General features: G+C 42.9%; 1 protein-coding gene across 16 annotated transcripts in view; it reads right to left on the minus strand.

Moving 5' to 3' along the window:
• FOXP1 (forkhead box P1) overlaps positions 1–13,467 on the minus strand; it is a 598,032-nt gene that overhangs the window by 77,547 nt on the left and 507,018 nt on the right. For all 16 annotated transcript variants that reach the window (XM_079934807.1, XM_079934808.1, XM_079934799.1 and 13 more), the window contains 2 exons: positions 12,167–12,320; positions 6,525–6,729 (listed from right to left, as the gene is read on the minus strand). In XM_079934807.1, coding sequence (XP_079790933.1) covers positions 6,525–6,729; positions 12,167–12,320 — 359 coding nt within the window. The remainder of the gene's footprint in view (positions 1–6,524; positions 6,730–12,166; positions 12,321–13,467) is intronic.

Here is a 13,467-nt window from a genome sequence, read left to right on the forward strand (position 1 = left end):
TGGAGTCCAGGTGGTTCTGATGAGCAGAGTGGTTCCCATCTGGGAACCAGCAGAATGTGGCAGCCACTGCAAGGACTTTAGGCTCAGGGGCACCCTGGTTCCAGTCCCTGCCTGGTCCCTAACTAGCTGGTTGGCTCATGCAGGTTATAAATTTCCTCTGGGCCCAACACTACCTGTACAAAGAGAACAGGATCCCACAGGGTTGTCGTGAGGATACAATGGGAAAATCACTATTAACGCTTCTGTCAAGTCCTTTATGCATTGCGGCTGGCACAAAGTAACAGTTCAATAAAAGTTAGCTGCCTGATCATCATCATCATATGCCAGCTTCTGATTCCTTCCAGCAGTAGCAGTACCTGTACCCTGCTGGCTCACACCGGAATGGCAAACCACTGGTTCTGTGGACTGAACGTGTCTGGGAGCATCATCAAAATGTGGGGGGAAAACTCTGTTCTTTCCAGCAGCGCCCACACCCAGGTCAACTGAGCATGCTAACCTGCAGTGCTTCTCAAGCTTGAATGGGCACGTCAAGGCCCCGGGGACTGGGTTAAAATGCAGACCCTGATTCAGAAGATCCAAGGTGGGGCCTGAGAGTCTGCATTTCTAACAAGCCCCCACGTGGTGCTGAAGTTGCTGATCTACAGGCTTCGAGGAGCAAGAATCTAGGGTAGGCACGACAAACAGAAAATCCCCGCAGCCCATCTCAGACCAATGGAATCTTCACAGGAGAGGCCTAGGAGGCAGTTATGTTTTAACAAATACCTGTGACATTATCATCAGGCAATCTGGGAAACACTGGTCTGATGGTTAACGCTGGAGTCGGCCAGCTTTTTCTGTAAATGGCCAGATGGTAAAAGTTTTACTCTTGGTGGGCTATATGCTTTCTGCTGTGACTACTCAAGCCAGCCATTGTTTTTTTTTTTTTAAAAACATCTTTATTGGGGTATAATTGCTTTACGATGGTGTGCAAGCCAGCCATTGTAGTGTGAAAGCAGCCATAGACTTTGTGTAAATGAATAAGCCTCACTGTGTTCCAATAAAACTTTATTTACAAAATAAGAAGTGGGCCGGTAGGCCATAATTTGCTGACCTGTGTAATAGATCAAACGCCTCAAACTATATGGGCAAGAAGTAGCAGTGAGAATTCTGAGGACAATTTGGGACAACGTGACTGCAGGTTCTCCAAAAGAATCTAACAGGGAGGGAAGATTTGGGGTCGCTAGTTTGCTCCAGTGCTTCGAATCAAAAGAAATACAAAAGAAATGATCTGATTTTCAAACTACAAAAAAAAAAAAAAAAAAAGGTTGAAATGAGGAAGACCTATTCAGAGTCACAGGACCTAGAGCTTACTACTTAAATTTCTGGCTCCACAGGCCCTAAATATGAATATGAAAATATGCAAAAGCTAAATGCTTGTGTAACCAGAAGAGTTCTGAAACCAAGCTTCTAGAATGTTAGTGAGGAAACCAAGAGCACCAATATTTATTCATCAACAGAGGATTTAGTTAAAAAAAAAAAAAAAAAAGAAAGAAAGGGAAACGAAACACCAAGCATGTCCACGACTCAGAGTCCCTTGCCTTTTGAAAACAGAAGGGCTGGTCAACACAAATGTTATTGTTATATAGTCAAATCCACGGCAATATGTCAAGAGGCCACAAATCAAAAACAGAGACTGTGAATCAAGTGAAACTGTCTGAAAGTCCACGAGCCAAGCAAAAACCTTCAGGGGTTATTTGAAGGCAGCTGCCAGCTGGGAAGTGTGGAAATCGCAAGCAGTTGGAATACACAGGGCTGTGTCAACAGATGAGAAGGAAAAGGAAGGTAACTTGCGGGGACAGAAGGCAGGTTAGGCCTCAGAGAGAGAGAGAGAGAGAGAGAGAGAGAGAGAGAGAGAGGTGCCCTACGTGGGTCACCTGATTCTGAGAATATGACAGCCTCAAAGCAAGAAGAGGCCGCACAACCTGGGACCTCTCCAGAGTTTAAAGAACCCTTTCACCAAATGCTTAAGGAAAACCTTGGAACAAATATTTAGAAGAGCTATGCATCTGAGACACATTCAAGTTATAAAACATCTACTAATGGTGGTTGAACTAAAAGCAAAAAGCTGGGGAGGATCAGAAAAAAGGCCTACCTCTGACATGGACTACAGAAGGACAGCTGAAACAGAATAGAGACCAGATGATGTGTTCAATGAGGAAACGCAAGATTTATAAGGCAGGAAGGAAAGTCAGGACACACTGAAAGGAGGGAGAGGCTTGTTTTGCATCTGCCTGTGTGCAAATCCTGCATGGGGTCCATTTTTGTTCTTTATGTGCCATTTCAGACCGTAAATGATTTACATTCTGCAAATCCTCTCCACCCACCCTCCCTTCGCGAGACGCCTAGGAACTATCTGTATCCACCTTAACAGAGGGAACTCTAGGATTTTAAGTCAATACACGTGTTGTTGAATTGAATTTTCAAAATTTCTTTTAGGAGCACTGATTTTAGTTTGTCATAAGTAAGTGTTCACTTCTATACTGAATGGAATCTCTAAGTGCTGTTTTATGAAGTAAAAGAGAGACTTGAATTTCAATCTCGGCTATGCCACTAACGAGTTCTGTGACCCCAGGTCACTTATTTAAATCTTGATGGTTCAACTTCCTCACCTGTAAAATGGGTATAATAAACCCTGCTGTTTCCCAGCAGTCACGTGGCTAAAATGAGACATCCCTCCAAAGGTAAGAGTTTAGCCAGCTGCTTGGCACAGAGAAAAAAATGGATTAAATGAGAGTTCCCTGCCCTTTCCCTAGTGCACCATGATATAATGTGATAGAATTTTAATTCAGGCAATTACTTAAGTAGTAATTGCTATTTGTATTTACATAGCTGCTTTGATCCTAGAAGCTCAAAGGGCTTTACTAAATTTAGCATTTTAATAAATGTTTCATTTGCACGCCGTTGATTTTGTTTACCCACACCAAAACTTGGAATTTCCTAAAGCGAGATAGTCAGACGAGTTACGGAAACGAGATAGTTATCTTCGTGTTTACAGGTATCCCGGGGGTCGGAGTTTTGTCTATTTACCAAAGAAGTCATGACGCCCTGGTCCCGTGGAATTAAATGACAGTAAGAGGTATGAATGTGCCTGCTTCCCTCTGTAGCTCTCTTTAGCTCCTGCCTTTTGAACTTCATTCCCACCACGCTTCTCTCAGGCCCTGACGACAGAGGTAGGTTTATCGCGCCAACGAATATATACATACTACAGGTATATATAATATATACACATATAATATATACATAAAATCAGCACAATAAACATTCATTAAATTCTCAGGAGGAAATCAAAGCACGAAGCATGGCGCCAGTGCCGAATTCTAACGACGCGGAAGGTCCGTGATTGCACAGGGACAGGATCTTAACAAGCCTTGATGTGAGCGTTGGCAACTGCCTCGCAAATCACATGGGCCGCTCCTCCCCTGACGGTGCTGAATATTGATACATGTCTCTACCCTGCGCAACGGGGAAGTGGGTTTCTACTGGCAATCTTTACCAAAGTGTGTTTTTTTTTTTTCCCTTCTCTACACTCAAGGGTTTACCCTGAATGATTTAATTATAATTTTCCTTGTGTAAGACAAATTAAAGAGGAGAGTAGGAGTGTCGGGCCAAGCACATGATTTATCTCCTGAACAGATTGCAGCTCACCAAACCCCAGAGCTGCTGCTGCGGCGGCGGCTCATGGGAGCCCGGAGGATGCAAGGGGGCGGGGGAGGTCTTCCACATGGCATGGAAACACGCGGCCCAGTCGTGATCGGGAGACGACTCGCAACTTGAGAAACACACCAAAACTCTCACGATATCACCGTGGCCGGATGAATTTTTACACAGAGCACTCCGCAAGTCCTTTCAGAAAGAATCCTTAAAGCTGGTAACCTACGCTACAGGTCCAGGAGCACCGGGGGTGGGATGTGGTGGGGAATATCACGTAGAAATCAAGGGAGAGCTTCGAAAGAGATCCATTTCACAAATGCCCTTGGTGAGTAAGGGATGAAACTTCTCCAAGGGACTCCTGAGACAAATGACAACTCACTGTGTAAGTGAGAACATATTTCGATAGTGACAGCTTTTTTTTTTTTTTTTTAACCATCTTCCTCTATTTCAACAGTAATATCACACGAGATTTTAAAATAAACCCTCAGAGGGTAAAAACACTCATTATAAGTCCTTATATACAAAGCTGGCTAACTAATAATTGAATTTCTAGTGATCAATTTTTTAAGTTGGTTAAGTTTCTGACATATCTTTAACCTAAGGTACTCATTTGCCAAATTTGCTACGTTCGGTTAAAATGTGCTGACTAGAATCTGTTTTAACCCAGCCATGCCTAGGAACCTCCCAGGTAATAGAACCTGAGAGGTCCAAGAGGTTAAGCACGTAGCATATAATTTCATAGTTGCTTCTTCTTTGCATGAACAGTTGGAAAAGTCAGCCTGTTTTTATATCCAGACTAAGGTTCACAGTGGAATCTAAATACTTTTCTGATCCTTATTCGAATGCTGGCAGGTAGTATAAATGAAGATTAAGTCCAACTTTTGTGCAGACACATAAGGACCATAAAACGAGAAATCCAACAAACTGATTCTCCTAGAATTAGACTGCCTCTGAGATCCATTTACTTTCGAATGCACCTTAAGACATGAAAAGGGCTATTCTTCTCCTATTCGCCTCCTTGCTAATCTACTACCTGACTCCAGATACATAACCTTTTAGAATGAAACTGAGCATGGTGCATCTAAACAGGGAGAGCTTTCTGTGTCACAGGAAATCTGTGCAGGCTCCACAATGGCTGACAAGGTTACAACAAATACCTTAAGTGCATCAGTTGGCATTTTTCAGCGAATGGCCTCCTGCTCTGCCTATGGATAAAGATGTAATTCGATCCCTCTGCAGTCAACGAACAGCATCAACCTCAGGATACCAAAGGCAAGTCGAGCAAAGGACAACAGCCTAGAACCTTTTCTTCAAAAGCTATCTAAGGTCTAGTTTGTTTGTTTGTTTACTTACAAAGGCATTCTAAGAGATTATAAAGCGAGCGCTAAGATTGGTCTCCAGACATCTAAATCTATGCTCACTGGAAACAAAAGAAGCCACATTTGGTCCAATGGCTCCAAATGAATTCTTACCGCCCACCATTCTGTTTTTCAAGCTCTTCTAAACCAGTAAGTTATAAGCATCTTTTAGTCCTTCTGTGTCTGCCACAGAAACTCTAAAGTGATTTTAAAAGGACAGTTGCAAGTTTTGGCTAAAACATATATAATCTCATCTCTGGAAACCTCTCATGGTTTTTAGGGTGGAACGTGATACACACAAACATTCGTACACTGTTTTCTGTGTTTACTAAGCTCTAAATGGATAAAATGTTGCTGGTATAAAGATACACATCTAATTCAATCAGTGGGCTTCCTAAGGTTCAATATTTCAAGAAATACATGAAATTATACGTGTAACTGCTTAAGTGAAAAATAAAATTCAAAATTCTTTCACTGGGTCACTTTTATTAAAACAACCAAAATAATCTGGTTTTCCTGATGGAAGTGACCCTTACTATCACCTATTACTTTTGAGGTTTCTTTCCTTCTGTGGGTGGACACTCAGCATATGAAATACACAGGAAACAGTTTAAAAACAGTAAACTGAAAAAAAAAGGTTTTATATATACTTTCTACTTTGGAAAAGCACTGAACAGTGGAATTAATAGTTCTGCGTGCTAAGGTAGACTAACATGGATTCACAGCTTCCTTTCCTTAGAGCTGTCTTCTCACATGATATGTCTGGGACCTCCCAGTCAACCTCAGCTTCAAGTAACATCCAAGTGAAGCTCCGGGCAATTAAAAAATATAAAGTCTTAACTTCCAAACAGGAAGACAGAAATTGAGTCAATGCTACCATATGTCCCATGAGCAGGAGAAAGTGGCTGTGTACGCTTGTGTGTGTATACACGTGGACCCCTTCCATCTCTCCATCCCTCAAACCTTCACTGACGGTTTCCAAAAAAAAAAAAAAAGGTCAAGTACCTTGGGGACACGATGATGAAAAAGATGGGCTCCCTGCCTTCAAGGAGGGCAGTGCCGAGTAGTGTGCGTTCTACCTTGTCTCAAACCATGATTCAACACAGCCTACAGCAGACAACGCTATTCCCTTCGAAGACGTTTAAAGCCAAGGAAATCAGCTCGTATGGAGCGGGCACTTGGCAGAAGGAGTAAGTCTGGAAGCGTGGAAATCCGACCCGTCCGATGAGAGACCAGAAGACTCTGCCTGAGTTCCTAAGCTCAGGTTCGATCTACATAAGTGCTAATTCCATGTTGAAAAGGTGACAAGAATCAGATGCTTCACACCCACACCACACCGAATACATTCTGAAGTAATTATATGCACACTCCAGTCACATGGATCCAATTAGAGATCCCCAAGATATGGCGAGGCCCGGCCACCCACCCCTCCGCGTCAGAGACAGCTTTGGACACGTCTCAGATGGGCGTTCCTACCTTTCCCTTTTGGGAGTGTGGACTGACAGCTGTCCGTTGGTAGAGGCATGTGGGTTCATTATTAAGGAGGTCTTGGAAGGTGCAGAGGAAGAGACGCATGTCGTGGTCAGATCCAAACTGCTGTGATTGTTGCCCGTGGTTTCTTCTGTCGTATGAGCACTTGTCACTTCTTTCCAGAGCTGCTGCAGTTCTGTTGGAATCATGCCTGAAACAAACAAATTGGATAATTAAATCAATTAACAGCTAATTCCGTCCTCTTCAAACAGTAATTAAATCAGAGAGTCAGTAAACAAAGCCTAGTGTTGGGGGGAGCGGGTTGGGTGCGCTCAGTTTTTTTTCCTTCCCTCTCAACTAAGGCAAATACGGTAGGAACGAACGTGTCCTCCCCCTGAAGTGCCCTCATCATACGTAAAAGACACCCGTGAAAAGGATTCAAAACACAGCTACTTCTTGCAAGGACTGTATGCCTCCATCCAAACTGTTGTTTCTAATCGCCGGGGCGGGGGGTGGGGGGGTGGGAAATGCAGATACATGTTACTGTAGTTTTAGACACAAAGAAGGGCTCAAAATAAATTTGTTCAACTATACTATTATGACAACACGAGCCACAAAATGAATAATTTTTGTGCTTAAGCCTTAAATGATGACAAATAGCTCTGTTATTAAATACAGTTTTTATTAATCACTTTTAGACATAAATTATGAATTCATATTGTCTTCCTGAAATGCTTTTCAACTTTTAACAGTCAAATTGATTATACTATGATTATTTCATTAACACACCTATCTTCCTCATTAATTTTGGTTTCTTGTACCACATGCTTAATTGATGGATGTGTCTACCGAAAAACTGTATAACTTTTTATACAAGTAACACTATTATTACTGTCATTTCTTAGATCCATGCTAATGAACCATTGCAGAATGAAATGAAAACGTGAAAGAAACTTGGAGCAGTAAAGTTCTCTTGTTTTTAAGGGGGCCAGAATGGACATGGGTCTCAGGCAGTAAGTGTCAACTTGCTTTTTTTTTTCCCCCAAGAAGAGATACAATCAGGATGCCAATCTCACTATTGTGGGCCTGCAGCCTTTATTCTGGGGGCATGCCTCTGCAGCTCAGGATTTCCAAATCCTACCTCCAGGCATAGTCTAGTGCGTACACACAGAGCAGAAAAATATTCTGAACGGCAACCGACAAAAACAACAACCTAGGAGGACAACCTGGAAGAGATCACAGCCCCTGGACAGCACAAGGCGATGCCGCGTTAGAACTGGACGTCTGGATCACAGTGCATTGTTTCAATCAACTGGAACCCAGCTATCCTAGAAAGCCTGCCATTTTCTCACTATACAGCAGTAACCGAAACAGGCATGTTTCTGACCAAACCTAAGGTACTGAATTTAAAAAGAAGGCTGTGCGCATTACATTCATTTGAAACACATAATAAAAAATGCCAAGGTCTAAATTTAATTTATTTTTGTCATTTAGGATACAATGGATAGATAATCATCTCAACGTGATCAGCCAAACATCTTTACTTTGCTAAACTGTTAAAGATTTTAATTATGCTAGCATTGGAGAGCACTGGTCTAATGAGGCGATGGACTCCAGAGAATCCGAGTGGTTAAGAACTGTGAAATGAGTCTGATAGGATTTTTTTATATTCACCGCGGATCGTTTGCATATCAAAGAGGAGTAAATTATTGCACAGCAGACCAATAACCTTCCCCGCCTTTCTGAGAGGAGCGTTAACAAAAACAGTTGGTCTCTCCTAACGGTTCTCCACGAAAATGTTCAAACGCCCGAGTCTCTGCAATTAATAAATATTACAAAGGAGGCTTCAAATGATACATTAAGTGGTCAGATATTCTTCGAACGCATCCTCGACAGCCAAGTCGGGTTTCTTCTTCCTTCGTAAGAATCAAATGCCAATTATATTTTGATGGATTTTGTCCCAAATGAGCGTTTAGTTATTAGGCATATTCAATTATGACTTGTCCCCTGAAATTAAACCTCGGAGGCAAATTAAACAAAGGGAAAGGTCACCACACAATCCCGTGTCCGGTTCTGCCGCATCTGGGCTATTATTTTCCAACACCTTGCGAGGTGACATGTGGGGTGTGTCTGTAGCTAACAGGCCACCGCTGATGTCTGCACACCAACAATTACCTGCGAAGATGGCTGACCCTCCGACCACTATTTATTCAACTGAAACAATAGTGAATAGGCTTGTCTGTGGACGGTAGCACAGTGATATAAAGCCACACAAGTCAACACCCAGTTTTATTTTCTGGGGAGTAAATACGCATGGAAAGAACAAGCCACCTATTTCTCAACTCAGACTAATTGATTTCTGGGTCAGGTGCATGGGAGGTCGGAAGAAGGAAGAACACACCACGGTTTCTAAGAACTGTGTAAACACTTTCCCCTCGACAGAAGCAGAACTTTGAAGGTGTTTCAAGAGTAAGCTGTTTATCCAGCAAATAAAGACAAAGAGAAATGCCCTGTTACACTTGTTATGCCCACCGAGTACATTAATGCTCCTCTCCTCTCCTTCTAGTCCAATAGGCTAGCAAATCAGTTCCCTCGCCCAGAAGGAGAAACGGTAAATAAAACAGGAACTCACTGACTGACAACGAGGCATCCTTCTGGGTCAAATTTCAATGTGATAATAATGGTGAAGAACATTGTCATCAGACTCACAGAAAGGCAGTCAAATTGGTCTCCTCCATCAATGTTACACCTTGTTAGTGATGTTAAACTGTTAGTTCAATGAATACTATCTACCAAACGATGCTGTTATTTGACAGCCGAGATCTCATGATAGAATTGTGACAGATCAAAGGTAAGCTAGTCACTCATCAGACTACATGGACATCAAATGTCCAGAAAGCATGCATTTCTTCCCCAAAAATGGTAGATAGGAATAACAGTACCAAGTTAAACAAATCCATTAACAGGTACATCAGCAGGCATGTAATTTTCTCCCAGCTATAGTTTACATTTTAAAGAATTACAAAGTCAGAATGATACTAAAAGTCTATTTCTTTATGGGATTACTGGTGCTGAGGAAGATGAGATGATTAAAGACACCAAGGGAAAAACAGACACACGCTAACAATGTAAAACAGAGAGAAGGCCCTACAACAGCCCTAAAAACATCCAAAGAAAAGTCCTTCCGTTTCATAACCTAACACCTCCGGGTGTGTGTGTGGGGGGGGGGGGGGGGGCGGGGCGGGGAAGAGGCTTCAAGATATTACTCTCTGTTTCTTCATATACTTTGATATTTACATGTATGTTTAAGGCAACTTAGCCAAGACCGTACAGGTACGTAAAAGAACCTTGATGATTATATCCTGAAGTGGGGCATTAACAGCATTTTTAACACATAAACCCTGTGCCTTGCTACATTTCTTTTTCCAGGACAACTGGCCCCTTCATTATAAAGGAAAATGCAGACACAGGTTTAAAAAATGTATGTTGCGGGGACAGTTGACAGATTACCGTTCACGGAACTCAATTTTACAACCCCAGGTATCACCGGCTCCAAGACAGAGCTGATCAACCTTTTTTGTCCTTGTACCTCCAGAGCCAGGTGACCACGTTCAAGCAAGCAGAAAGTTGATTTAAACCTCATAATGACATCAGTTTTAAGCCATCATCTCTCTGATAAAAAAAAAAAAAAACCTGTGTTGTAGTCCAACATGACTGAATTCTCCAGCCACTCTGGGCAAGGGGTTAGAGGAGACAAAACCAACCTCCTGATTCCAAGAGAGATGGCAATGACGCTGGTGGTTCACTTCACTGGGAGAAATATCTATATTTGCGTTTATGCATCCCGGGCGCACACAAAGGCACCACCTTAGACTGTAAATATGCGTCGTCTTAATGTCACGGGGGCTAAGAGTTAGAGCAGACTGCTAAGCGTATCAATCAATGCCATGACTAGTAAATTACCAACCGGTGTCTCTGATATGTTACTGCAGAGATTACACTTCATGCATCACCACATTCATTTCTTTCACATTACACATGAGCTTGTCTTGTCACTGCCCAATTGCCCTCTTTTGGACAGCTTACTGATGTACTATAACAATGAACCTTGGTGCACAAACTTAATAGTATAGGAGCAGTGGGAAAAGATGAGAGAGGTGGACGCCGAGTCCAGTGGGTGTGTCAGCCCAGCCGGTGATGTTGCCAACAATAAACCCAAAGGTGTAATTAATGCACGTTGTAACACTTCGCAAGCACAAAAATGCATTAGCCCGTGTGTGCTCCCCCACCCCCACCCCATCCGGCACTGCTCAGTTACCAAATCTTCTATTTTGACAGCAACGGAGATGCTGATTATATATGGCGCGGATGAGCAGTAATGGCAGAAGGGGGAGGGGAGGCAAGAGGGAAGTTAAAGGAGGAAAAAGCCCTGGTCTCAACACTAAAAACATAAACAAAACCCAAAGAACCCCAGGAGGGACAGAAGTCGGGTGTGGTTGACTCAGTTCGAGAATCAAGATTCCACGCACACAAGCCTCACCGGCTCCGCTTGACACCAAAAGTTACTGAACACGTGGCCACGCCTTCAGCACCATGAGGGGAGAAAGACGTTCCATATTCTGAACCTTTTCATAATGAAACTGGATCCAAGATACCAAAGGCTTTAGCTACCAGCCTTGAAGGCACATATACACATACATCCGAGTCTATCGTGGGCCTTGAGGAGGTCTACCACACCCCATACGGGATGGAGGAATTGTATTTCAAAACACGGCATGACTCTTCTTTCCTTCCTGCCTTTCCTTCTTGCTGGTTCTGAATAATCCATTTGTGTATCACATTACACACATGAAAGTTAGAGTTGCTTAAACCCAGAGGACGTCCTATAAACAGCTAGAGTACTCATTTCTTTCTGACGTCCAACACCCATTGGAAGAACACGTCAGTGGCTCTTCCAAAGAAATGTTTAAATCCATGAAATCTTGTTTCCTTTTCAAAGGGCTCCAGTTTTCGAAAGAGAGCTGGAGATGGACAGGCTGCCTGTTCTGACGGGTACAGAACCAACTGGCTCAAACACCAACAGTCAGGTGAATACAAAAAGAAAGAAAAGGGAGAACCCAACAGAAAACAACCTTGGCTTTTGTAACAGCAAGAGATGAATCATCACCGTTTACAGAAAAAGAAACCTGAGTTTCTCCTTAGATATTAAAAAGTGGCATTTCTAAAGCATTACTACGATTTAACACAGAGCAAGTTACAGGATGTACAACACATCTTAAAATGACTAACAGAAGCCTTCAAGAAAATGCATCTGTGATTCCAAACTGAAAACGCGAGAAGATCTGATTAAAATGCTCCCTCAGTCACAGCGGCACTGCCTTCTCTTACTCTAAGAACGTGCAGCATTCTGATCCTGTAAGCCTCCTGATCACCCTAGGTCCTCCTTTTGGCACCGACGAGCGCTCTGGCTCCTGGAAACGTCCGTCCATCACTGTTACCTGATCCGGCTTTGCCTCTGAGTGTGCATCGGCGTGTTTTAAACGGACAATCTCCTTCACGATGAGCTGGAAGAAGACGACCCCACCCCCTCCCCCGCCCCAGAGTCTCGAGAGAGAGCAGCGCCTTCTGTAACCATCATCGACGCTTACCTTGAGCAAGGGGTTGGAGGGGAAGGGCAGGCTGCCCCGGCTGGATTGTTAGAAGGCCTTGGCGCTGCAAAGACAGAAGGTGTTGCTGCTGTAGCTGCTGCATCTGTAAAAGTTGCTGCTGGAAAGCCAACTGCTGGGTAGCCACCTGCTGTTGCTGGAAGAAATCAGGAAGGAAAAAAAAAAAAAAATGAGATGGCCACTGCTGGGGGAAGGTGAAACGTATGGACATTTCCAAACACACTGTCACCAGCCGGGACTGAGAGCGCTCACTAAAGTTTCGCGGAGGGCTCGGGGTCAAGGCTGCTTTCAAAGGGACAGAACACATCACCTCTGAGGAGAAGCGAGGGGCTGGGTGTGGGCCCTTTCTGCTGCCGGCTCCCATAGGAAAATAATGTGACAATCAAGGCAGCTTTTCCTATGGTTTGAAAGGCCTGAGTTCTTCTAGCCAAGATGTAGACTTCTAGACTCTGAAATTTCTAAGTAGACACAGGAGCAGCAGGCAGGCTATATACCTACCACTCCAGGTCTGGAGGGATTTGAACCCTGAACCTCCGAGGTGTGAAGGGACAAGTTGCCTCCATCCCGCCTGCACGGGGAGAAGCTTTTAACTACTCTGTTTATCACTTCTGACATAAATAAATGAGAAAAAATCAGACCTTTGAAGAAGAAAAACTTCATCTAATATTGTTAATTAGCCATGACAAACGATGAAATAACATTGTAAATCTTTCATAGAAACAGCCACTAGATTTTAATTACACACATTCATAATTTAGCAAACAACATCGTACTCGGCTGTGAGTGTTTAATATGAAGGACACTTTAAGCTTCAGATGCCTTCGCTTGGCTTGAGTTTCAGAAACCCCGAGGTCTGCCTCCCCGCCCGCTTTGTTCTTGCAAAGAAGGGGCTTTGCGAAATGATAAATATCTTTCTGTTGATCGGACAATGACAGGAGGAAAACTTTTGTTGTGTAAAACATCAATACATCATTCCTGTGTTTAGCAGGTCTCGCTCCAGCCAAAAAAATTAATGTAGATTTCCTCAGTAATTATCTGAGTGATAGAAAGATAATACAGTGCAGTATTACAATAAATAGAAGGAAATTATCTAATATCCTTAATCTGCTAGGAATCAAATCGAGGTGGAGGTCTTAGCCACATTATGGCTAACAATTATGAAAGGGAAATTAACCCTTCTTTGGGAAGGGAGTTCTGGAGCCAGGAAAAAAAAAAAAAAAAAGAAAAGAAAGAAAAAGGTTCTTTAAGAAAAGAACAAGATACGTTCTCCTAATTCTGAGTAT

The sequence above is a fragment of the Stenella coeruleoalba genome (genome assembly GCF_951394435.1).
Source record: "Stenella coeruleoalba genome assembly, chromosome: 10".
Classification (NCBI taxonomy): domain Eukaryota; kingdom Metazoa; phylum Chordata; class Mammalia; order Artiodactyla; family Delphinidae; genus Stenella; species Stenella coeruleoalba.